At 48.0% G+C, this 24,002-nt stretch overlaps 1 protein-coding gene across 1 annotated transcript; it reads left to right on the forward strand.

Moving 5' to 3' along the window:
• On the forward strand, nt 1–23,366 carry JPT2 (Jupiter microtubule associated homolog 2). The gene is made up of 5 exons (XM_034939604.3): nt 1–135; nt 7,332–7,480; nt 13,751–13,893; nt 19,753–19,801; nt 20,752–23,366. The coding sequence occupies exons 1-5, from the start codon at nt 92–94 to the stop codon at nt 20,937–20,939; spliced, it is 573 nt and encodes a 190-aa protein (XP_034795495.1). The 5' UTR covers nt 1–91; the 3' UTR covers nt 20,940–23,366.
• The last annotated feature ends 636 nt before the right edge of the window (nt 23,367–24,002 follow it).

Below are 24,002 nucleotides of genomic sequence, written 5' to 3' on the forward strand. Positions count from 1 at the left end.
GGCGCCCAATGGGCGCTGGCGGGCGGTCTTGAGTACCTGCGCTGGGCGGGCGGGAACGGCGCGCGGCGGGCTGAGGGTGGCGGCGGTCGACATGTTCCAGGTCCCGGATAGCGAGGGCGGCCGCGCCGGCTCCAGGTGCGGCGCGGGGCACACGGGAGGCGGGCGGATAGCGCGACCACGTGGCGGGAGCGGGCGAGCCCAGGGCGTCCACCAGCCGTGTGGGGTTGGGGTGGGGTTGGGGGGCAGGGCGACCTCACAGAGGCCCTCGGGGCCGCCGCCCGCCTTTCTGCGCCGCCGCCAGACCGAGGCCCGAAGCCCGAGGGGCCGCTCGCTGAGGCCCGGGCTGTGGAGAGCTGCCCGCGACCGAGGCCGAGGGCGGGGAGGGGCGCCCGGGCTCTGGGAACAAAGCTGTGTGGAGGGCGGGCTGCGCTCCCTCGCGCCTGGGCGCCCGCATTCCGTGTGGTGCGTTCCGTGGGGGGTTCCCTGGGGGCGGGGTGTGCCCGTGGGTGCGGCCCGTTTTGTCTGTGGGATGCGTGTCCATGTTCCCAGGGGGGTGTCCCTAAGGGGTGTGCGGCGGTGTGTTCGTGGGGTGTGCCTGGCCGTGCCCCCCCTCCTGTGCGTGTGGCCGTGTGCCCGTGTCCCTGGTGTGTGTGTGGCCGTGTTCCCTGCCCGTGTCCCTGGTGTGTGTGTGGCCGTGCTCCCTGCCCGTGTCCCTGGTGTGTGTGTGGCCGTGCTCCCTGCCCGTGTCCCTGGTGTGTGTGTGGCCTGTGCCCTGCCCACGGCCGCGCTTCCACTAGTTCATGTGAGTCCACTTCCTTTGGAAAGTGCCAGGGCGTCTGGGGAAGAGTCAGTTCTATCTCCTGGGAAGGTGGATGGCGCTCCTGGGCTTCGCTGTAGGAAGAAGTGGATTGGGACGAAGATCTCCTGACTCAGCTTTAATAGCCAGGAACACTGAGCACACTTTTCTTATGTTTTTGAACTTTTAAAGCACTCTTTGGGTATTGGGACTCACATGAATTAGAGGGACAGAGCTTACCAGGGCTTTCGTGCCATTTGAGCAGTAAACTTGCATTGTGAAGTTTGGGTCTTCAGATGCCTGAGGTTTTCTGTATGATGAGCCCCTCTGTGGCACAGCCTCGCCAGAGAAGTAGAAGAGAATATGTGTGCCATGACTGTTAAGACCAATACTATATTGCTTCTCAACCTTTTGGCTATGATCAAGTGAAGACAAATACTATATTGAATAAATACTAAGTAAAAGAATTGCTCCAACTTGCTAAAAATAAAAACCCTTTAGATTGGCCGGGCGTGGTGGCTCACACCTGTAATCACGGCACTTTGGGAGGCTGAGGTGGGCGAGTCACGTGAGGTCAAGAGTTCGAGACCAGCCTGGCCAACATGGTGAAACCCCCGTCTCTACAAAAAATGCAAAAATTAGCCAGGCGTGGTGGTGTGTGCCTGTAGTCCCAGCTACTTGGAGAGGCTGAGACAGGAGAATCACTTGAACCCAGAGGCAGAGGTGGCAGTGAGCCAAGATAATGCCACTGCACTCCAGCCTGTACGACAGAGCAAGACTCCGTCTCAAAAAAAAAAAAAAAAAAAACCCTTTAGATTTGAGGGAGTTAGGTCAGTATTCAGTAATACTTGTAACCAAATAATTACCCGTGGCAGGGTGCGGTGACTCAACGGCTGTAATCCCGGCACTTGGGGAGGCTGAGGCAGGTGGACCACGAGATCAGGAGATCGAGACCATCCTGGCCAACACGGTGAAACCTCGTCTCTACTAAAAATACGAAAAAATTAGCTGGGTGTGGTGGCGGGTGCCTGTAGTCCCAGTTCCTTGAGAGGCTGAGGCAGGAGAATGGTGTGAACCCGGGAGGCGGAGCTTGCAGTGAGCCGAGATCACACCACTGCACTCCAGCCTGGATGACAGAGCAAGACTCTGTCTCAAAGAAACAGCCCTTCATCCATGGAACAGTGATTATTATGCCTAGGTCTGCACCGATGTGGGACCAGGAGTTTAAACTAGTGCTCAGAGCGAATCCGGTTTCTGGTTCCTGGTGGCCAGAGTTTTGCACCACCCACACCAGTGGGGGGAGGGACTGCATCCCCAGCCCTGTCCCAGTTGTGTGCATTTAGTACGTTTCCTTTTTGTTTGCGCTGCCTGGCACTGGCTGCCCGGTAAATGATGGTGTTTATTATCACCCTGAGCAACGCCGATGTTTTTATGTTGACTTTCACTCTCCAGAAGTTAGCTGCACAGGGCCGCACTAAAGTCATACTCACACTACCCTGGGGGACTGGTTTCTGGACAAGGTGTTGAGAAAGGGAGAAAACTCTTCCTTTTAGGATGGTGAGGAAGGAAAGCCGGTCTGAACTGGATGATGAGGTATCACTGGAAGCTTCTGCTTGGGGTCCACCAGACGCTGCACATTTGCCACTCATCTGAACGGGGTCGAGTCGCAGGGCGGGCGCCTTGTAAGCGTCACATTTAGTTTTACTGTGAAGAGAGTCAGGTGGTGGCTGTAAGATTACCTAGCCAGGTTTTCCTCTCCTGAGACCTCACATCTCTTGTTTCCTTGCTGAGGGATTGTCTTGTGTTAAAGGGGTTTCGTAAAAGCGTTATGCTTTAGCCGCGATTAACCTGAGGTCTTCCTTCAAGCTGTAACATTTCTATTTGTAAGGAATTTAATCCAAGTTTATTTCTCACTGCTTCTCTCTAAGCCTGACCAGTCCCCTCATCCTTTCTGAAACTCGGGGACAAACTGTTAGAGAGGGTCAGGAGCATGGAGACCCCCAAGGAGGGTCACACAGCTTTTCCCTACCTCTCCAGTGCTGCAGTCCACTCCAGCTGTGTGAGGTTTTTCTTCTCCTGTGCGCTTGAGTTTCTCTTGTGTGTTTTGAATATCTTCACTGAAATATATGGAAGGGGTACGACAAAAGGCAAAAAATAATTGGGAAGCACCCCCCACCCACATTGTGAATTTGTCCCCAAATGTGTGAGCTCTAGCGTTCCCCCTCCCCCTATTAGTGTCATAGTGGTAAGTGCCTGTAGCCTAGAGAAAGCCACACTGCGCCATTGTTGTCGGGCTGTTTTTGTTGAAAGGTCTATTGAACGCTCAGTTCCATTCATCCGAGACCCCTTTGAGGCAGCCCAGCCCTGCGGTCTGTGTGAAACCTGCAGTGGGACCTGTTGCCTTTGTGACCGAGATAGCCGCTGCCCCTTGCCTGGGGCTGGGCCTGTGTGCGCCATAATTTCTGCTAAAACATTCTTCGGTACCACTTTTTTTTCTTCGCTTGTTTTCAAATAAAATTCAGAAAAGCACATAGAACAATATTAAATATTGTGTTTCCATCACCCCAAAGTAACACTGGTCATTGCAAGTAACTACCACTCACCTCCTGCGCCCATTGGTCCCCATTCCACATGGAGGCCACAGACTCGATTTGGGTTTCACCTCTTCCAAATTTTGGAGTCCCGATGGCACTAGGCATCTGTCACGTCACTCACGCAGACACTGAAACCACCTGTGCAGAGCTCTAGCTTTCCTGTTTAAACTTGAAGCTCCTCCAGGGTAAGGACTTGCTTTCCTCTATCTACGGCGTCTGGGGAAGGATTGCCAATGATAGGTGCTCGAGAGATGTGCAAGTTGAACTGAAGCAAGGGTGAAAGGCAGAGGAGACAGGAGACTGTGAATGTAGGGAATGTAGGGTCGGGAAAGAGTCCTACAGAGCTTGCAGTCAAGGCGAGTCTACCTGGAATCGGATCTGACAGTTTGTAGCACCTTGAGGGCTTGAGAGAAAAGCCATATTTGAAATAAGTCAGTAAAAGGAATTATAGCTCATGCTCAGCTCACATAAGACTTGATAAATTCAGTTTAGTTCTAAAGATTGCAGGCCTTCATCCCTTATTTCCAAAGAGAGAACTGTAGAGACCCGCGCATGTTTAGACCTGCTACACTAGCCAAGAAAAATCATGCAGAATTGGCTGGGCACAGTGGCTCACGCCTGTAATCCCAGCACTTTGGGAGGCCGAGGCGGGCGGATCACTTGAGGTCAGGAGTTTGAGACCAGCCTGGCCGACGTGGTGAAACCCCGTCTGTACTAAAAATACAAAAAAATAGCCAAGCACGGTGACACACACCTGTAATCCCAGCTACTCGGAAGGCTGAGGCGGGAGAATTGCTTGAACCTGGGAGGTGGAGGTTGCAGTGAGCTGAGATCGCGTCACTGTATTCCAGCCTGGTACCAGAGTGAGACTCCATCTCAAAAAAATAAAATAGGCTGGACACGGTGGCTCATGCCTGTAATCCCAGCACTTTGGGAGGCTGAGGTGGGCGGATCACCTGAGGTCAGGAGTTCAAGACCAGCCTGGCCAACATGGTGAAACCCCGTCTCTACTAAAACTAGAAAAATTAGCTGGGCATGGTGGCGGGCATCTGTAATCCCAGCTACTCAGGAGCCTGAGGCAGGAGAATCTCCTGAACCCGGGAGGTGCAGATTGCAGTGAGCCGAGATTGTGCCATGGCACTCTGGCCTGGGCAACAAGAGCGAGACTTCGTCTCAAAAAAAAAAAATGTAGAATTAGCAGGGCTGCGTGATTCAAAAATGGATATGGAAGTCAGATGGCCTTATGGCCACTCTAAGAGCATCTCACCTAAAATCTTGTTAAGCCATGCCCTCCCACCCACCACCCTTTATTTTTTTTCCTTTTGGTGAAACAAGGCCTCACTCTTTCGTCCAGGCTGGTGTACAGTGATGCAATCATGGTTCACTGCAGCTTTGACCTCCTGGGCTCAAGCCAGCCTTAGCCTCCCGAATAACTGGGACGACAGGCGCATACCACCATACCCGGCTAATTTTTTGTTTGTTTGTTTGTTTGTTTGTTTTTTGAGACGGAGTCTCGCTCTGTCACCCAGGCTGGAATGCAGTGGCGCATCTTGGTTCACTGCAAGCTCCGCCTCCCGGGTTCACGCCATTCTCCTGCCCCAGCCTCCTGAGTAGCTGGGACTACAGGCGCCTGCCACCACGCCCGGCTAATTTTTTGTATTTTTAGTAGAGATGGGGTTTCACCGTGTTAGCCAGGATGGTCTTGATCTCCTGACCTCGTGATCCGCCCACCCCTCCCAAGGTGCTGGGATTACAGGCGTGAGCCACCACGCCTGGCCTAATTTTTGTATTTTTTGTAGAGACAGGGTCTCCCCATATGCCCAGGCTGGTCTCGAACTCCTGGGCTCAAACAATCCTCCCATCTCGGCCTCCCAAGGTGCTGGGATGACAGGTGCCAGGTACTGCTCCCGGACGGCCCTTTCTCATTTAAGCTTGGTTATTGGTTATTTTTAAAAAATAATTTTTCTCAAGTGCACCTGTCTTTTTTTCTCCCTCCTCAAATCCTCCAGGAAATGGCAACTGCTGACAGGAAGTTTGGCATCCACCTCCCCCAGCCTCCTGAGTGGACAGGGGCCCTGGGCACCACTTCAGAGGTCAGCCAGCACACGCTTGGCTTCTGGGGTACAGTAGCCAGCCCATGGGTCTCTGCAGGCGGAGACTGAAGCACTCTCTGCCTTCCTGCTTTATAGCAGGAGATCTGAGAACTCCATTCACATCCAGTCACAAGGAGCCCTCAGCGCTCTTTCTAGATCTTTTGAGGAGAAACTGTTATTTTTGTTAACCAAACCTTGAGTGGTCAGTGTTTGCAAAGCTTTCCAGTGAGATCTAACCTCATATCATAGTTTTTGTGTGATGCTGAGCCCTGTAATTTCAAGTATGGTCATTCTTGGTATCCTGCGGGAGTTGGTTCCAGGACCCCCAGGATGCCAAAATCCAAGGATGTGTAAGTCCTTGATATAAAGTGGTGTACTGTTTGCATATAACCTATGCACATCCTCCATATGCTTTTAAATCATCTCTAGGTTACAAGGTTACATATAATACCTAATACTATGCACATAGTTGTTACACCGTATCACCTGGGGAATAATGACAGAAAAGAAGTCTGTAGATGTTCAGTACAGATGCAACCATCCTTTTATTTCTGACATTTTGATCTGAGGTTGGTTGAATCCATGGAAGCAGAGCCCGTGGATACAGAGGGCTGACTTCGTTTCTAAACGTCTGGGATCACAGACAGTCCCATTGCTTAGGACTAGTGAGAGAGCATGAGCCACTCACTGGTTTAAATCTCAATTTCAGTAAGCCTCTCTCTCAAATGCATTTAAAGGGTTTTTCCAGTTGTTCTGAATTCAGCGTTTCACTGGTTTGCTAATGTAGATAGTGCTCTAGAAATAGAGCTTTGTGGCAATTCCTTATTAGTTCTTAAGTTTAAGTTTTTACAATAAAAAGTGATTCAAGAGCCAGGTGCGATGGCCCACACCTGTAATCCCAGCACTTTGGGAGGCCAAGGCAGGTGGATCACCCAAGGTCAGGAGTTCGAGACCAACCTGACCAACATGGCGAAACCCCGTCTCTACTAAAAATACAAAATTAGCCGGGTGTGGTGGCGCATGTCTGTAATCCTAGCTACTTGGGAGGCTGAGGCAGAAGAATCGCTTGAACCTAGGAGGCGGAGGTTGTGGTGAGCTGAGATTGCGCCATTGCATTCCTCCAGCCTGGGCAACAAGAGCAAAACTCCGTCTCAAAAAAAGAAACAAAAGTTAGCCAGTTGTTGTGGCAGGCACCTGTAATCTGAGCTACTCAGGAGACTGAGGCAGGAGAATCACTTGAACCCAGGAGGCAGAGGTTGCAGTGAGCTGAGATCGTGCCACTGCACTCCAGCCTGGGCGACGGAGCGAGACTCCATCTCAAAAAAAAAAAAAAAAAGAATACTTTTAAGGGAAACTAAAGAGCAGCAGCAGAAGTCTGGCGTCTGTAAACTAGTCATACCAGTATTAACTAATGGTGGTATGTGATTTCTCAGTAGATGTTAAGAAAATACTTTTGCTGGGTATGGTGGCTCATACCTGTAATCACAGCACTTTGGGACGCCAAGGTGGGCGGATCACTTGAGCTTAGGGGTTCAAGACCAACTTTGGCAACATGGCAAAACCCTGTCTCTACCAAAAATACAAAAAATTAGCCAGCTGTGGTGGTGGGTGCCTGTAATCCCAGCTACTCAGGAGGCTGAGGTGGGAGGATCACTTGAGCCCAGGAGGCAGAGGTTGCAGTGAGCCAAAATCACATCACTGCGCTCCAGCCTGGGTGACAGAATGAGACCTTGTCTCAAAAAGAAAAAAACAAAATACTTCTACCCTGTCTAGTTGTGCCAAAATCCTTGCACAGTGACAAGCTTTCAGGTCTGCCATCAGTAATTGGCATGTACTCTGTGCTTGTAGGGCCATGAAGCCCCCAGGAGGAGAATCGAGCAATCTTTTTGGAAGTCCAGAAGAAGCTACTCCTTCCAGCAGGCCTAATAGGATGGCATCTAATATTTTTGGACCAACAGAAGAACCTCAGAACATACCCAAGAGGACAAATCCCCCAGGTATGGGCCTTTGGAAATCCTTAATCCTTTGGCCTCCACGATTCTCTTTTGAAAATATTTTCTGTTTCTTTATACTGATCCTTTCCCATATTGTCTGGTTCAGGTAATCACTTGTCATCAGAGTTCTTCCAAAATGAAAACGTTCTGATTTGTACTTTCTCTCTTGAAGGTGACTTGAGTAGTCTTGAATTCTCCATCTGTTCTGGAGACTTTGGTTGAATATAGGCACTGAGGACACAAAAGTGGACGGGGGCTTCTGGTTCCTGCCAGGGAGCTGCTCCCAATTGTTCCACGGACCCCCATGAGATTCCTGAAATTGCGTGCAAATTATTGTGCATTTAAACATTTTTCCTAGGGAGGGAGAGTGTTTTTATTCAGATCGTCAGTGGGATTGAAACTCTTAACAAGGAAGAATTGATCTAGCACACATCTACATAGTTCTTCAGTATTTACCCAACCTCCTAGTGGTTACAGTGGGAGGGACTCTTTGAAAAAGGTTTCTTGGCCAGGCGTGGTGGCTCACGCCTATAATCCCAGCACTTTGGGAGGCCAAGGTGGGCAGATCATGAGGTCAGGAGATCGAGACCATCCTGGCTAACACAGTGAAACCCCATCTCTACTAAAAAAGAAAAAAAATTAGCCGGGCGTGGTGGCGGGCACCTGTAGTCCCAGCTACTCAGGAGGCTGAGGCAGGAGAATGGCGTGAACCCAGGAGGCAGAGCTTGCAGTGAGCCGGGATCGCACCACTGCATTCTAGCCTGGGTGACAGAGCAAGACTCTGTCTCAAAAAAAAAAAAAAAAAGAAAAGAAAAAGGTTTCTCAGCCGGGCGTCGTGGCTCACGCCTGTACCTAGCACTTTGGGAGGCCGAGGCAGGTGATCATGAGGTCAGGAGTTTGAGACCAGCCTGGCCGACGTGGCGAAACTCCATCTCTACTAAAAATACAAAAATTAGCTGGGTGTGGTGGTGCACGCCTATAATCCCAGCTACTCAGGAGGCTGAGGCAGGAGAATCACTTGAACTCGGGAGGTGGAGGTGGCAGTGAGCCAAATTCATGCCACTGCACTCCAGCCTGGGTGACAGCTAGACTCCGTCTCAAAAAGAAAAAAAAAAAAATAGAAAAAGGTTTCTCTTGGCTGATAGACTGTCCAGTTGAATAACCACCCAGTGGAGGTTACCTGAGTCGCTTTCCCCTGTCTGTACAGGAGGGGAAAGCATGGTCTCTTCCATCCTTAGAAGGTGTGAGAGGCCATGCTTAGTTGTCACTGTGTCAGGCAGGTCATGAATCAGAGCCAGATCCACTCCCGACCTCACTCCGTTTTGGGGTACCAATATTTCTTGACCAAATGTAGAGAAAAAAAAGCAGTAGATCCAGAAAGTAGTTTTTTCTTTTGTTTTTTGTCTGTTTTGAGACCGGGTCTCACTCTGTCGCCCAGGCTGGAGTGCAGTGTCACCACCATGACTCACTGCAGCCTTGACTTCCCAGGCTCAAGTGATCCTTTTTCCTCAGCCTCCTGAGTGGCTGGGACTACGGGCGTATGCCACCATGCTTAGGTAATTTTTTTTTGTATTTTTTGTGGAGACAGGGTTTAACCGTGTTGCCTAGGCTGGTCTCGAACTCCTGGGCTCAAGCCATCTGCCCACCTCGGCCTCTCAAATTGCTGAGATTACAGACATGCACCCTTGTGCCCGGCTGAAGCTAGGTTTGCTGCTTGCCTTTTTTTTTTTTTTTTTTTTTTTGGTCTGTTTGGTTGCTTTTTTGGTTGTTAGAGAAATGAGTGTTTCTTATTAAGTAACTAACATTCTCGTTGTTTCCGGTTTATGAATTTAGGCCCAGGGACTCCTGCATGTCCTTTTTAGCAAGGATAGCAGAATAATACATCGCATGCAAGATAGAATCCTATCTGAGCCATTTCCAGGTGTATGAATCTGCTCATTTGGCCCCTACTCAGCAGAGTCATGTCTGGAGCTGTTCCTAGAGCACTCCATGGAAGGCAGGCGGTACCACTTTGCCCGTTCCACATGGTCTCATGCCCAGTGGGGAGCCCGGCCCCTTGCGGCTAGTGAGCCAGCCTCTACTCCCGGTCACAGTGTGTGGTGCCAGCCATCATGGCTCCCCATGCCAGGTTCCTGCTTCTCATGGTCCTTCTCACGGTTGTTGGGAGTTTTCCTATCTCTCCAGTGCTCTTGGAAGACGGTTTATGATATATTATCAAGGGAAGCCTGAAAGGGAAACTGCTAGTTGTGTTCACCACCCAACGAGATCTGGAGTCCTGCCTTCTTTCTGCACTTAGTCACACAGACCTAGCCCCACAGCCCTCTAGTTGCAGGGCTTGATTGAGAAAAGTATGCAGAGGCCGAGAGTGTGTGTGACTGACCACATCATAGCCATCGAATGTTTATCAATTCCCATTCAGTGTTTCAGTGAATCTTCAGTAGTCTCTGTGTTCTTTGTTAGTCACCTGGTTTAGATGTTCCATGAATTGTTCTTCCTCTTCTAGCAATGATGACCAACGTCTATGAATGTTAATATTTACCGGGGACTGTGCTAAGTGCTTTGCATGTGTATTTTTCATTTGGTGTTCGCTATAACTAGGAGTAGGTTGTTTTGCTCCTTTCACAGAGGAGGAAACAGGCTTGGAAAAGGTCACTGGCATGCATAAATCCCAAGCTAGTCAGTAGCAGAGCCAGTCGGTAGCAGAACTAGTCCGTAGCAGAGCTAGTCGGTAGCAGACCTAGCCGGTAGCAGTGCTAGTCGGTGGCAGAGCTAGCCTTTGAATTGAGGTTTTTCTGACTCCAGATTCCATGCCTTAAACTGACTTCCTGAATGTATCCACTGGGATAAATTTCTCAAAATGGAATTGGTAGATCAGATGATATATGAGTTTAAAATATGGATAGATAGTTCCAACCGGTTTTTCAGGGCATTGCCCGGTGTTTACCATTCTTGTGTATGTGCTTATTTGCACCAGCAGTATTTATCTTTTAGTTTTGCTTTTAAAAACAAATCTTGTAGGCCAGGTGCGGTGGCTCACGCCTGTAATCCCAGCATTTTGGGAGGCCGAGGTGGGAGGATTGCCTGAGCCCAGGAGTTTGAAACTGGCTTGGGCAACATAGCGAGGCCCAATCTCCCAAATAAATAAATGATATTTTTAAAAACAAAATAACACAGAGCCCTTGGAAATCAAAAATCTAGCAGGAGGAAAAAACATCTCTCGAGTTTATCTTCAATTATTAGTGAATTTAAGCATGTTTTCTTGCTTCAAAGCTGAATTTATTTTTCAAGTAAAATGGTAATAGACATACGTGGTATGACTACCTAGTTATGAAGGTTAAAAGCAGAGGTACATTGTTTAGTACCTATTGCACGTATACGTGGTAAAAATGTTTGTGGTTTCCAAAAAATTCAGGAGTGTGGTAACCTTGGGTGAGAGTGAAGGAACACAGGAGTTTCTGGGAACGGGCACTGTTCTCGATGACCTTGGCAGTGGTTACCTGGTGTCTGCCTTGTAGTTATTTGTGATAGTTAATGTCTTACAGACTTTTCTGTTATGTTTCACAGTTTAACTATTTTTTAAAAATGAGTGATGTCTTTGGCCAAAAACTTCAAATTGAGTTACTTTTATCTTCTATTTTAAAAAGCTGGAGTCACATTAAAAAAAAAAAAAAAGTCAGCCGTTATAGCACAGCCAGGAACAATGCAGTGGGGGCTGGGGGTTGCACACACAGTTTTCTCCGCCCCGTGGTCCTGACATGCTTGTTGACACAGCCCCGCAGCATTGCTGAGGGCTTACTCAGCATGCCAGGACTATTCTAACCACGTCACCTGAGTTAACTTGTTTAGCCTCACCAGTGACCCTAGGTAGGTATGATTATTTATTACCTTTTTTTTGTTTTGTTGGTTTTTTGAGACAGGATCTTAGTCTGTCACCCAGGCTACAGTGCAGTGGCACCATCACAGCTCACCGCCTCCAACTTCTGAGCTCAGGCAGTCCTCTCACCTCAACCTTCTGAGGAGCGGGACCAGAGGCTAATTTTAAAATATTTTTGTAGAGACAAGGTCTCACTTGTTTCCCAGGCTAGTATTGAACTCCTGGACTCAAGCAGTCCTCCCACCTTGGCCTCCCACCGTGCTAAGATTACAGGTGTGAGCCAGTGCACTTGGACTGTTTGTTACCTTTTTAAAGTTAAGAAGATGGATATGAAGGAAGGTTGACATAACTTGTCCAAGGTCTCACAGTTAGTGAGCAGCTGAGCAGAGACTCCCTGACCCAGGCAGTCTGGCCACAGGACACTCTCCCCACCGTGCTGTGCTGCTCTCCCTGGCCAGGGGTGTCAAGCTTGGGGACTGTGGGTCCCTGGGAGGTCCATGGCTGAGGTTCAGAAGGTTTATAATCACCCTGAAATCATGTGAAAAATGTACACATTTCTCTGCAGGACGAGTCCCGCATATCCTCAGGTGTTCTGTTACCACCTGCAAAAGGTAGACACGCCCGCCCGACCCCCCACTTGCTGTACTCTGTTATAGTCCTCCTTGTCGCTGCACTCTGGGCCCCTAGAACTGGTGTCCCAGAAAGCCACCCTGCTTTAGGCCCCGCCGCAGCAGTGGGGCCCTCAAGCGGGTCTGAAGACGAGCAGGTGCACAGACCCCCAGCCGAGCCTCATCTCCACGCAAGCACACGTGGGCTCTTCATCCGGTTGCTTCTGTGGAGCAGTGTGGATTGTTAACACTAGGAATTAACTGTTGAAAATGTGGTTTTTTCCTGTAACCAAATTGCTGTAACTGTACACTAACCTTGTGTGAGAAAAGTTTGTAGTCCTGCTAAAAGCTCCTCTGTCTCTGCCTATATAAATGAAACCCTAATGTCTCTACTTCAGAACACTGACTCCATTCCTTTGGAGTTGTTGTTTCCAGGTGGGCTATGCTCAAGCATTACACATGAATAAACTCTCTTTAAGTTAAATAAGTCAGTTTACAAAATGTAATTTTTCGAGAACAGAAAATGCAAAAGATCAAAACTCTGTAAATAAAAAAAGGAGACCATGTTAAGCAGTGTGGAGCCCCTGCATTTCCCCAGTCCTGTTTCTTCACACATGTAGGCATCCCCTACAGGTAACCGCTTTTCTTCAGATAAAAGCAAATAAGAACACTTCCCCTTTTACATGAAAACACTGCATGCTATACGGATTGTTTGCACCCTTGTGTTTTCACTGGATGATATGTATAGATACCTCTTTATCATTGCATAGAAAATAGAGTTGACATGTTTATTTCCATCCCAGACACTGTTGTAAGCATTTGACATATGAGCTACAGTAACTCACTGAGCTTTCTTCCAGTCCTGTGAGGGAGTTCTTTTATTATCCCCATTCTACAGATGAGGACTGTGGGACACAGAAAGGCCAAGTAACTTCCATAGGATCACACAGCAAGTTAGCAGAATGCATCTTCTTTCCTCTTAGATTATAAGTTCTTGGTGCACCAGGGCCGTGATTTTAATGACACCAACCTCCATTTAGCATAGCACTTTGTCAAAACCGGGTGCTTGGTGTCTGCTGAGTGAAGAGATGATCAGTTGGTCCCACAGGGTAGCCATCTTTCTGTGGAATGTTAGGCACAGGCATTTATGCTGAGCATCTAGCCCTTAGTCACCTGCTACTAGGAAGTTACATCTTAGATGCACATTTTCATTACGGCTTATCAAGTCACTTATAGTTGGCCACAAAGATGTTACATGTGTCTAATTTGCTGACATATCTAGTCACTGGAAGTACCAGCCAGAATGAGGTCAGAAGAATGACTAATAAATATTTTCAGGATGGCAGGTTTCCCTTGAATAGGGCATGTTATTAAATTCAGAACTCTTATCTGTGTGACTTAAACATTTAGCTGTTTATTTTTAATCTACTGAAGAACTTTTCATGGGTTTTGTGAGCAGACACTTCAACAGGAAAGCATGAAATGTTCAGGGTTAAAGAAATTCTAGAGGGAAAATCTGCAGTTTGATGCCATCTCACCTCTAGAGGCCAGCCTAGATGAGCTCAGTTCTAGACATAAGGGCTGCAGGCAGGCCCCTGATCCAGCCATGGTTTTCAGGGGTTTCATGGATCTTCAGGGGTTTCAGTCTGAGCATCCTGCCCTGTTGGCCTGGAGCTCAGGGCTGGCACTCGGGGTTCCTATGAGAGGAGGTCTCCAAAGCACTGCGGGGGTGGGGTGGGGTGGGGTCCGGTGGACGTCTGGTTGCTCAGTGTTCTGTGATCATTTCTGCAGGGGGTAAAGGAAGTGGTATCTTTGACGAATCAACCCCCGTGCAGACTCGACAGCACCTGAACCCACCTGGAGGGAAGACCAGCGACATTTTTGGGTCTCCGGTCACTGCCACTTCACGCTTGGCACACCCAAACAAACCCAAGGTATGGACTGCATTCAGACGTGACAGCGCAGCAGCGGGTATGCCAGGTGCTCTTTCCAAAAAGGCTCCAAGGCAGATGCGACATGTTTTTAGGGAGAATCATGGTGGGTGCCGTAGATTATCCTGGATGCAAGCATTAGTCATAGAGTTTGGAAGTTCCCCTGAGTCACCCAGGAAACAGTCCAGCCTTGTGCTGACTGAAGCCGTGGGGGAAGCTCTTCCTGTGCTGGTGGCGGACGCCCACTGCAGACGGGCTGTGGCGGCTCCTCACTGCAGCGCTGCGGGGCACGGAGAAGCGGTGGGGAGCGGAACGTGCCGCAGAGGAGCTGGGCCCTTGTCCGTCTTCCACTCTTCCTGTTTCACCTTGCAGAGGAAAAGTGACAGTTGTTTTTTGATGGGCTTTTCCCCGCACAGTCGAGGTCCTCGGCTGGTTACCTGTGGAGATTGTCAGCACTTGACTGAAGCGTAGCTGACGCCTCTGACCCAGTAATGGCATCAGTAGGATAAGACAAGTGGCCTGGAAAGGAGAGGAATGCCTACGCAATGCGACCTCGGGCATGGCCTTAGCAGGGATTGATCAGAGCTGCAGCCTCCCTGGGCTATGGTGGAGGGCTTGCCTAAGGCCAGTCTCGGCTTTCGTGAGGACCAGAGCCTGCACTACCCTAGCTTGGACATTTGTTTGAATGGTGGCAGAACATTTCTAGGGTTTACTGCAGCCACCGTTCGTCAGTAAGAAAGACCAGGATTTATTACTAACATAATTAGCGATATTTTTTAATCTATTCACTTTTCTACCTTTTTTGTGGTTAAAAGATATGGTCTAGTTCCTTAAAGTGGAAAATTCTTAACCATTTCTGGAGTTACTTAACGCCTAGAAAACTGCTGCATGTTTATTGGTTTATATGCTGGAAGATGGCCCATTGCAGAATTAAAATGGAAATGTAGACAGAAAGGAGAGGACATGAGTGGATGAGGGCATTGATCGCGGCCAGCCTGGTTTGGATTGCCCTACATCTCTCTTGTGCTGGCATCTCTGCAGCGACATCTGTTTCCAGTGTATAGAGTCTTATATAGGACCTGTTAGACTCTGCTGAGGTTTGGTTGTGTTTTTTTTTGTTGTTGTTGTTTTCTTTGAAATAGAGTCTCATTCTGTCGCCCAGGCTGGAGTGCAGTGGCACGATCTCAACTCACTGCAGCCACCATCTCCCGGGTTCAAGCAATTCTGCCTCAGCGTCCCGAGTAGCCAGTGTTACATGCATGCACCACCACGTCCGGCTAATTTTTGTATTTTTAGAAGAGACAGGGTTTCACCATGTTGGCCAGGCTGGTCTTGAACTCTTGTCCTTAAGTGATCCACCCGCTTCAGCCTCCCAAAGTGCTGGGATTACAAATGTGAGCCACTGTGCCCTGCCATGCTGAGTTATTTTCAAGAGAGCATCTCTTTGGGAAGTATCTTTGGGGGCTTTACTACAAGGTGAACTTTGGCAAGACCAGAAATGTCCCAAAAGTCAGCAATTCCTCCACTACGTAAAGCACTCGAATTAGCCGGACACGAGAGCAAGGTGCTTCCTGCTGAGACTCACACGTTCCAGTGAACGTAGATCAGGTAGAGGACTGTAGGCCATCAGTACAACTGGGCATAGAACAAGTGGAAACAGAGTAGAGCTTTCTTTGATTTTTTGATAAAGTTCTTTTGGTCCAGGACCATTGGACATCGCTAGCATCACCAGAGAAATGACTAATTCCAGGTCAGGGTCAGGGAATGTATAAAATAAGCCTAGAATATCTCGTAATGCCAGAAAATGAGGAAGCCCTTACAGGCTGCTGGGGTGGTGTCAGAGGACTTGGGGACCAAGGTGAAGAGCAGCCATGGGGCCAGAGATGGGACCATTTGATTATCAATAAGTGAAATAATTGCAGTGGATTTAAATTCACCAACTGTTCAGAATTCCCGGCTTCCTATTGATACTAAAAGTAATGTAATTTATGACCTTGGGAGAATGCTGGAGGACCAGCTCGTCACTGCGAAAGCGGGCGGAAGACAGAAGGGGGCATTTAGCCAGCATTTCCTGCATGAAGTGTGTGTTAGGATAGCAGCTGTTGAAAGAAAGTTCCCTTTTATAAAAGTCTCTGGGATGTAAGTGAAGAAGGAATAAAGGAATTAGAATATCACTGTTTTATAAACTTGTACTGAAATCGTGGATCTGAGAAATGTTCATCAGTGGCCGTTAACATCACAAAATGAGAGAGAACCAACACTTACGGGCCTGGGAATGGAAATCCACCATGGGCCCCCATTGACACTGTTTCGTCAAAAAAATCAAGCTTAAATCAGACCAAGCCACATGTTAATTAACACCACAGAGCTGCGCTCAGAACAATGGCTTACATGGGAAACGACATGACGAGAATAGAGGGAGGTCCTGAGGATTAAAGAGAGACAAGAATGTAGCCCTATAAGAGTCGTAATGGTGTTTTATTCTGTAATGGGAAAAAAGTCCTATAATTCATATGGAATTTCATGGTACCCCAAGCATCCAAAAATAATAATAATTGAAAAAGATGTTGGAGCTCATACTTCCTGCTCTCAAATCTTACTGCAAAGCAATGGTAATCCAAACAGCATGGCACTGGCATGAAGACAGACACACTGACCAGTGGAGTCAAGTTGAGAACTGAGAAATAAAGCCTTCCAAATAAACCCCTTTGGTGAATTAATTTTTTTCACAAGGGTGCCAAGATCATCCAGTGGGGAAAGAACAGTCTCTTTAGCAAATGGCATTGGTACAATTGCATATGCACATGCAGAAGGATAAAAGCTTACTCTGCCTTACACCATACACAAGAATGAACTCAAAATGGATCGAAGACCTAAAGTTAAGGGCAAAAACTATAAAATTCTTAGAAGAAAATATAGGGACAAATCTTCATGACCCTGGATTTGGCAATGGAGGTTTAGATATGACACCAAAAACAGAGGCAACAAAATTAAAAATAAATAAATTGGGCCGTGCATGGTGTGTCACACTTGTAATCCCAGTACTTTGGAAGGCCAAGGTGGGAGAATCACTTGAGCCCAGGAGTTCCAGACCAGCCTGGACAACATAGAGAGACCTCAACTCGAAAAAAACTTTTTTTTAACTAGCTGGGGGCTGGGTACAGTGGCTCATGCCTGTAATCCCAGCACCTTGGGAGGCCGAGGCAGGCGGATCACCTGAGGCCGGGAGTTCGAGACCAGCCTGACCAACATGGAGAAACCCCGTCTCTACTAAAAGTATAAAATTAGCCGGGCGTGGTGGCACATGCCTGTAATCCCAGCTACTCAGGAGGCTGAGGCAGGAGAATCGCTTGAACCCAGGAGGTGGAGGTTGCAGTGAGCTGAGATCGTGCTATTGCACTCCAGCCTGGGCAACAAGAGCAAAACTCCATCCCCCCCAAAAAAAAAAAATCAGTTGGGTATGGTTGCGTGCACCTGTGGTCCTAGCTACCTGGGAGGCTGAGGTGGGAAGATTGCTTGAGCCCAGTTGTTCAAGGCTGCAGAGAGCAGTGATTTTGCCATTTGCACTCCAGCCTGGGTGACAGAATGAGATCCTGTCTCAAAAAAATTATAAAAAGCCTAGGCATAGTGGCTCATGCCTATAACCCCAGCACTTTGGGAGGCTGAAGCAGGCAGATTGCTTGAGCCTAGGATTTTGAGACCAGCCTGGGCAACATGACAAAACCCCTTCTCCGCGAAAATAAAAAAAATTACCCGGGCATGGTGGTGCACGCCTATGGTCCCAGCTGTTCAGGAGGCTGAGTTGGGAGGATCACTTGAGCCCAGGAGGCAGAGGTTGCAGTGAGCTAAGATCATGCAACTGCACTCCAGCATGGGCAACAAGCAAGACTGTCTGAAAAAATAAGTAAATAAATAGGTCTTCATTAAAGTTATAAACTTCTGTGCATCAAAGGACACTATAAAGAATGAAAACAGGCCAGGCACAGTGGCTCACACCTGTAATCCCATCACTTTGGGAGGCCGAGGTGGGCGGATCACCTGAGGTCAAGAGTTCGAGACCAGCCTAGCCAACATGGTGAAACCCCATGTCTACTAAAAATACGAAAACTAGCCGGGCATGATGGTGGATGCCTGTAATCCCAGGTACTCGGAAGACTGAGGCAGAAGAATCAACTGAACCTGGGAGGCTGAGGTTGCAATGAGTTGAGACTGCGCCATTGCACTCCAACCTGAGTGACAGAATGAGACTCTGTCTCAACAAAAAACAAACAAACAAAAAAGCCTGGGCACAGTGGCTCACACCTGTAATCTCAGCAATTTGGGAGGCTGAGGCGAGCGGATCACGAGGTCAGATCAAGACCATCCTGGCTAACATGGTGAAACCCCGTCTCTACTAAAAATACAAAAAAAGTAGCCAGGTGTGGTGGCGGGCGCCTGTACTCCCAGCTACTCTGGAGGCTGAGGCAAGAGAATTGCTTGAACCCAGAAGGCAAAGGGCGCAGTGAGCCGAGATTGCGCCACTGCACTCCAGCCTGGGCAACACAGTGAGACTCCGTGTCAAAAAAAAAAAAAAAAAAAGTGAAAAGATAACTCGCAGAATGGGAGAAGATATTTGCAAATCATTTCTGATAAGGGGTTACTATCCAGAATATATAAAGAATGCCTACAACTCAACAACGAAATAACAAACCCAATTCAAAAATGGTAGTTGACTTGAATATACATTTCTCCAAAGAAGAGATACAAGCAGCCAAAAACCACCCGAAAAGATGGTCAGTGTCATTAATAACTGGGGACATGCACATCAGAAACCCGTGAGATGCCAGTGCATACCTGCTCGGATGGTGTGATGTAAAAATGGAAAATACGAGTTGGTGAGGATGCGGAGAAACTGGAGCCCTCATGCATTGCTAGTGGGAATGGAAGATGGTGCAGTGGCTGTGGATACTGCCAATTCCTCAGAGTTAAACAGGATTACCACATGACCGAATAATTCCACTCTTAAGTACGTACTCACAAGATTTGAAAACAAGGAGTCAAACACTAGATCCTTGCACCAGGATTATTCACAGTAGCCCAAGGGCAGGAATGACTCATTTGTCCATCAACAGATGAATGGGTAAACAACATGTGGTCTGTCCATACAATGGAATATTACTCAGCCATAGAAAGGAATGGAGCATTGACACGCGCTACAGCATGGATGAAATTATTATGGATGAAATATTACAGCATGGATGAAATATTATGCCAGTGTTTAAAAATTTGACTTTGAGGCTGGGCACAGTGGCTCACGCCTATAATCCCAGCACTTTGGGAGGCTGAGGCACGCAGATCACTTGAGTCCACGAGCTGGGCAACGTGGCAAAACCCTGTCAAAACCCTGTCTCTACAAAAAATAGAAAAATTAGCCAGGCTTGGTGGCTCACGCCTGTAGTCCCCACTACTCGGGAGGCTGAGATGTGAGGATCGCTTCAGCCTAGGAGGCAGAGGCTGCAGTGAGCCAAGATCATGCCACCGCACTCTAGCTTGAGTGACTGAACAAGACTCTTGTCTCCAAAAAAAAAAAAAAAAAAAAATTTGACTTTGATATTTAAGGAATCATTAATATTCGCAGTTTTGATGGTGTTACTGTTATTTTTTAAAGGATGTTTTTAAGAGCTACATCTTGAAATATGTATGGATAAACGAGATATCAGGTTTGTTTCAGAATAATCTGTAGAGGACTGGGGGGGTCCTGAGGTCAGATGTACAAGCATTTTTGTAAATTAAAAGGTTATATGGTCCTGATTTTCATTGTCCATTTGAATGAGGGTAAAATTTTCTGAGTGAGTCCTGATTTGGTGGTTTGCCTTGTTGCAGGATCATGTTTTCTTATGTGAAGGAGAAGAACCAAAATCGGATCTTAAAGGTGAGCTTTTGTTTTCTTTCCCTTCTCCTGAGTGGCCTCATTATTTCTGGAAGAGTTGCTAGTCTCTCCTCTGAGAATGAAAAGGAGTCTTTCTCTGCACCTTCTGGGCCACCTGATTAAAATGAGCTCAGGTTGTATCCACTGCAAGAGGATTCAGCATTTGAAGAAGGCTAGGGTGAAACCCTGGGACTTGGTTGTCTTGCTCATCAGCCTAGGCCCAGGGCCATGGGGTCGTCTCCTAGAAGCTCATCTGTGTAGTGATGGGCAGGGATCCCAAACCTTCAGTGAACTCATGACCAAGCATAGAGCTGGCAGAGCTAATCGAGAAGAGAGGGGCACAAGGGAGGGATGGAGGATGGGGAGGCGGGTGTCTCCATGGTGAGTCACCCCGGGGGAGTGAGCCACTGCTCAGGTTGAGCGGCAGACTTCGACTCTCCCCACGGCTCTTTAGCCTGACCATGAGCACCGGTTTCTGCCTTGGGTCTCCATTTCCCTTAACTAATGACCAAGATTTGTGCGATTTCATTCACCTTGGAAAAGCCCAGGGTAACAGCAACAGGGCCTGCCTTTGCCTTGCTAAGCCCTCACCTAGGATGCATTCGCTCGCCGCCTCATGGTCACTCTCAGGGGCTTGCTTTCTATACTTGAGATGGAAGAAATGGGAGTGGTGTCTAACAAGCAATATAAAGAAACAATTCACTTAGGAAGAAATCAAGGAGTATTTAAAGTAGCAAGCCCCAACTTTATGCCCATTTCAAAACTGCATCTGCTAATTACAGTGAGTTGTTTTGGTACCAGATGAAAAGCCTGTCTGTATTGTCTTCTCTTTCCCAGTTACAGCATGAATTTCTTGCAGGTTGCTCTATGACACACTTTTTATTTCCACAGCCTGCCTGTCAGGGTCACGGGTTGCCTCTAATGGGATGTTGTGCTAACTTTGTGTCCCACAGCTGCAAGGAGCATCCCGGCTGGAGCAGAGCCAGGTGAGAAAGGCAGCGCCAGAGAAGCAGGCCCCGCCAAGGAGCAGGAGCCCATGCCCACAGTCGACAGCCATGAGCCCCGGCTGGGGCCGCGGCCTCGCTCTCACAACAAGGTCCTGAACCCACCGGGAGGCAAATCCAGCATCTCCTTCTACTAAGAGAAGCCACTGCTCCACCCGGAGCCAGACCAGAAACTCAAGAGATAGGGTAGCAATGTTTTCATTTCCTTTTGCCCAAATGAGCGGGGTGGGAAGAGGGTTAGTCCTGTGTGAGCCTGGCTGCTCAGCGTCTCCTGGCCATCATGACAGCTGCTTGGAGACCCGTGCCTTCCAGATGGCTGGGAGATGCCTCTGTGGGGACGAAATGGGGCACCCCTGGCCATCACTCATGTGTAGTCCAGGTTTGAGAGGAACTGGAAGGGGGGTGAGGGTGGGGAGGTGGGGCAGGGCATGGTCCTTGGATCAACAGTCCGCCAACTGATTGGATGTCTAGGAATGACTGAAAGAAACCAAAACAACCTGTCCACTGCTGCTGTGGGATGGAGGAGGCGTAAGCAGAAACACTAACAGTATATTGACCTCTCAGCAGAACCGCTTCCATTCTGGAGATCATGGCTGCTAAATCCAGCATCCCCACTTCATTTTACCCCCAGCATATTGTTCTATAGTCTTTTCTTGAAACATCTTGATTGCTTTTCCTCGGCAGCTTTCAAAAAACCAAATAATAATAGTTATCCGTCTTCTACTTCATGGAAGATTGTTTTGGTGCCCTGACCCTCTGAAGTGCCCAGTTCCTGCCATCTGAAACCTCGGCCTGATCTGATCTCATGTTGGAATCTGCCTGTCCTTCACACAGGGCTGGTCTTGGTCCTTTACATGCCAGTTTTGCTTGTGAATTCTTGCTTTTTTCCTCTCATCAGCCTTAAGTCTAGGCGTTTGTTGTTCTCCAGTGATGTAGACAGTTCCCTTCACAAGTCACAGTTCTTCCCATAAATGAGGCCCGCTGACCTCTGCGGGACTTTAAAAATCTATTCAGATATTTCCGAGTAAGTGGCTTGTTTAAATTCTTCCTGTGTCTTTCTTTATTCCTTAATTGGTTGGTGGAAAGAAGAGATGCTTGGGAACCTTGGGTTCTTAGGTTTGGATTCTTTAATAATATCTAAAAAGCTAAATTTTGAATACCAGCTTTACATAAATGATTGTTGACTCTGGTCTGTTTCTGACACCTTTCCAGAAAAAAGTCAATTGTTCAGGTACACCAAAGAGGAAGAAGAGCTGTGGAGGCCACCCTCTACAAAGCTTTATAGAACTTCTGGATCTAACTCACAAACAAGCTTCCGGAAGAGACTAGAGACCTTAGGCCAGGAGATGAAGGAGTTCAGTAGCAAAGTCACACCTGTCCAATTCCCTGAGCTTTGCTCACTCAGCTAATGGGATGGCAAAGGTGATGGTGCTTTCATCTTCAGGCAGAAGCCTCTGCCCATCCCCCTCAAGGGCTGCAGGCCCAGTTCTCATGCTGCCCTTGGGTGGGCATCTGTTAACAGAGGAGAACGTCTGGGTGGCGGCAGCTTTGCTCTGAGTGCCTACAAAGCTAATGCTTGGTGCTAGAAACATCATCATTATTAAACTTCAGAAAAGCAGCAGCCGTGTTCAGTCAGGCTCATGCTGCCTCACTGCTTAAGTGCCTGCAGGAGCTGCCTGCCAAGCTCCCCTTCCTACACCTGGCACACTGGGGTCTGCACAAGGCTTTGTCAACCAAAGACAGCTTCCCCCTTTTGATTGCCTGTAGACTTTGGAGCCAAGAAACACTGTGTGTGACTCTACACACACTTCAGGTGGTTTGTGCTTCAAAGTCATTGATGCAACTTGAAAGGAAACAGTTTAATGGTGGAAATGAACTACCATTTATAACTTCTGTTTTTTTATTGAGAAAATGATTCACGAATTCCAAATCAGATTGCCAGGAAGAAATAGGACGTGATGGTACTGGGCCCTGTGATTCTCCCAGCCCTTGCAGTCCACTAGGTGAGAGGAAAAGCTCTTTACTTCCGCCCCTGGCAGGGACTTCTGGGTTATGGGAGAAACCAGAGATGGGAATGAGGAAAATATGAACTACAGCAGAAGCCCCTGGGCAGCTGTGATGGAGCCCCTGACATTACTCTTCTTGCATCTGTCCTGCCTTCTTTCCCTCTGCGAGGCAGTGGGGCAGGATTCAGAGTGCTTAGTCTGCTCACTGGGAGAAGAAGAGTTCCTGTGTATGCAAGCCCTGCTGTGTGGCTGTCGTTTACATTTGGGAGGTGTCCTGTATGTCTGTACGTTGGGGACTGCCTGTATTTGGAAGATTTAAAAACCTAGCATCCTGTTCTCACCCTCTAAGCTGCATTGAGAAATGACTCGTCTCTGTATTTGTATTAAGCCTTAACACTTTTCTTAAGTGCATTCGGTGCCAACATTTTTCTAGAGCTGTACCAAAACAAAAAGCCTGTACTCACATCACAATGTCATTTTGATAGGAGCGTTTTGTTATTTTTACAAGGCAGAATGGGGTGTAACAGTTGAATTAAACTTAGCAATCACGTGCTCAGAGCTTTTGCCTGTCAGTTGTGTGTGTCCCTTATAGTCCCTTCCCCCACAGCTCTTGCTGAAAGGGTTTGCCTTGTTTTGTTTTGTTGTTTTGTATTTAGCCAGAGGATGCCAAAATTAGTCTTCTCAAAGCTTTGCGTAGAATAAGTGTGGGAATAAGCCAGTTTTTTTTTTTTTTCTGTTTCTGTAACTTAAATGAATGGGTTTTTTTCCCTTGTATGCCACTTGTCCTAACACGTCCTTAAGGTGTTTAACCTGCCTCTGACCTGGCTTGCAATGCATAGGTGAGGAGAAGCAGAGAGCTTGTCATATGCAAGTCCTGTCAAGAAAACAGGTGGGCATGGTGGCTCAGGTCTGTGGTCTTTGGGTCTTTGGGAGGCCAGGGTGGGAGGATCACTTGAGCTCAGGAGTTTGAGACCAGCCTAGACAACATACTGCGACCCTGTCTATACAAAAAAAAACTTTTCTAAATTAGCCAGATGTGGTGGTGCATGCCTGTAGTCCCAGCTACTCGGGAGGCTGAGTGAGGCAGGAGGATCACTTGAGACCAGGAGGTTGTGGCTGTAGTGAGTGATGATCATGCCACTGCACTTCAGCCTGGACCACAGAGCAAGACCCTGTGTAAAAAAATAAAATAAA

This window comes from Pan paniscus, chromosome 18 (assembly GCF_029289425.2).
Source record: "Pan paniscus chromosome 18, NHGRI_mPanPan1-v2.0_pri, whole genome shotgun sequence".
In the NCBI taxonomy this organism is placed as follows: Eukaryota; Metazoa; Chordata; class Mammalia; order Primates; family Hominidae; genus Pan; species Pan paniscus.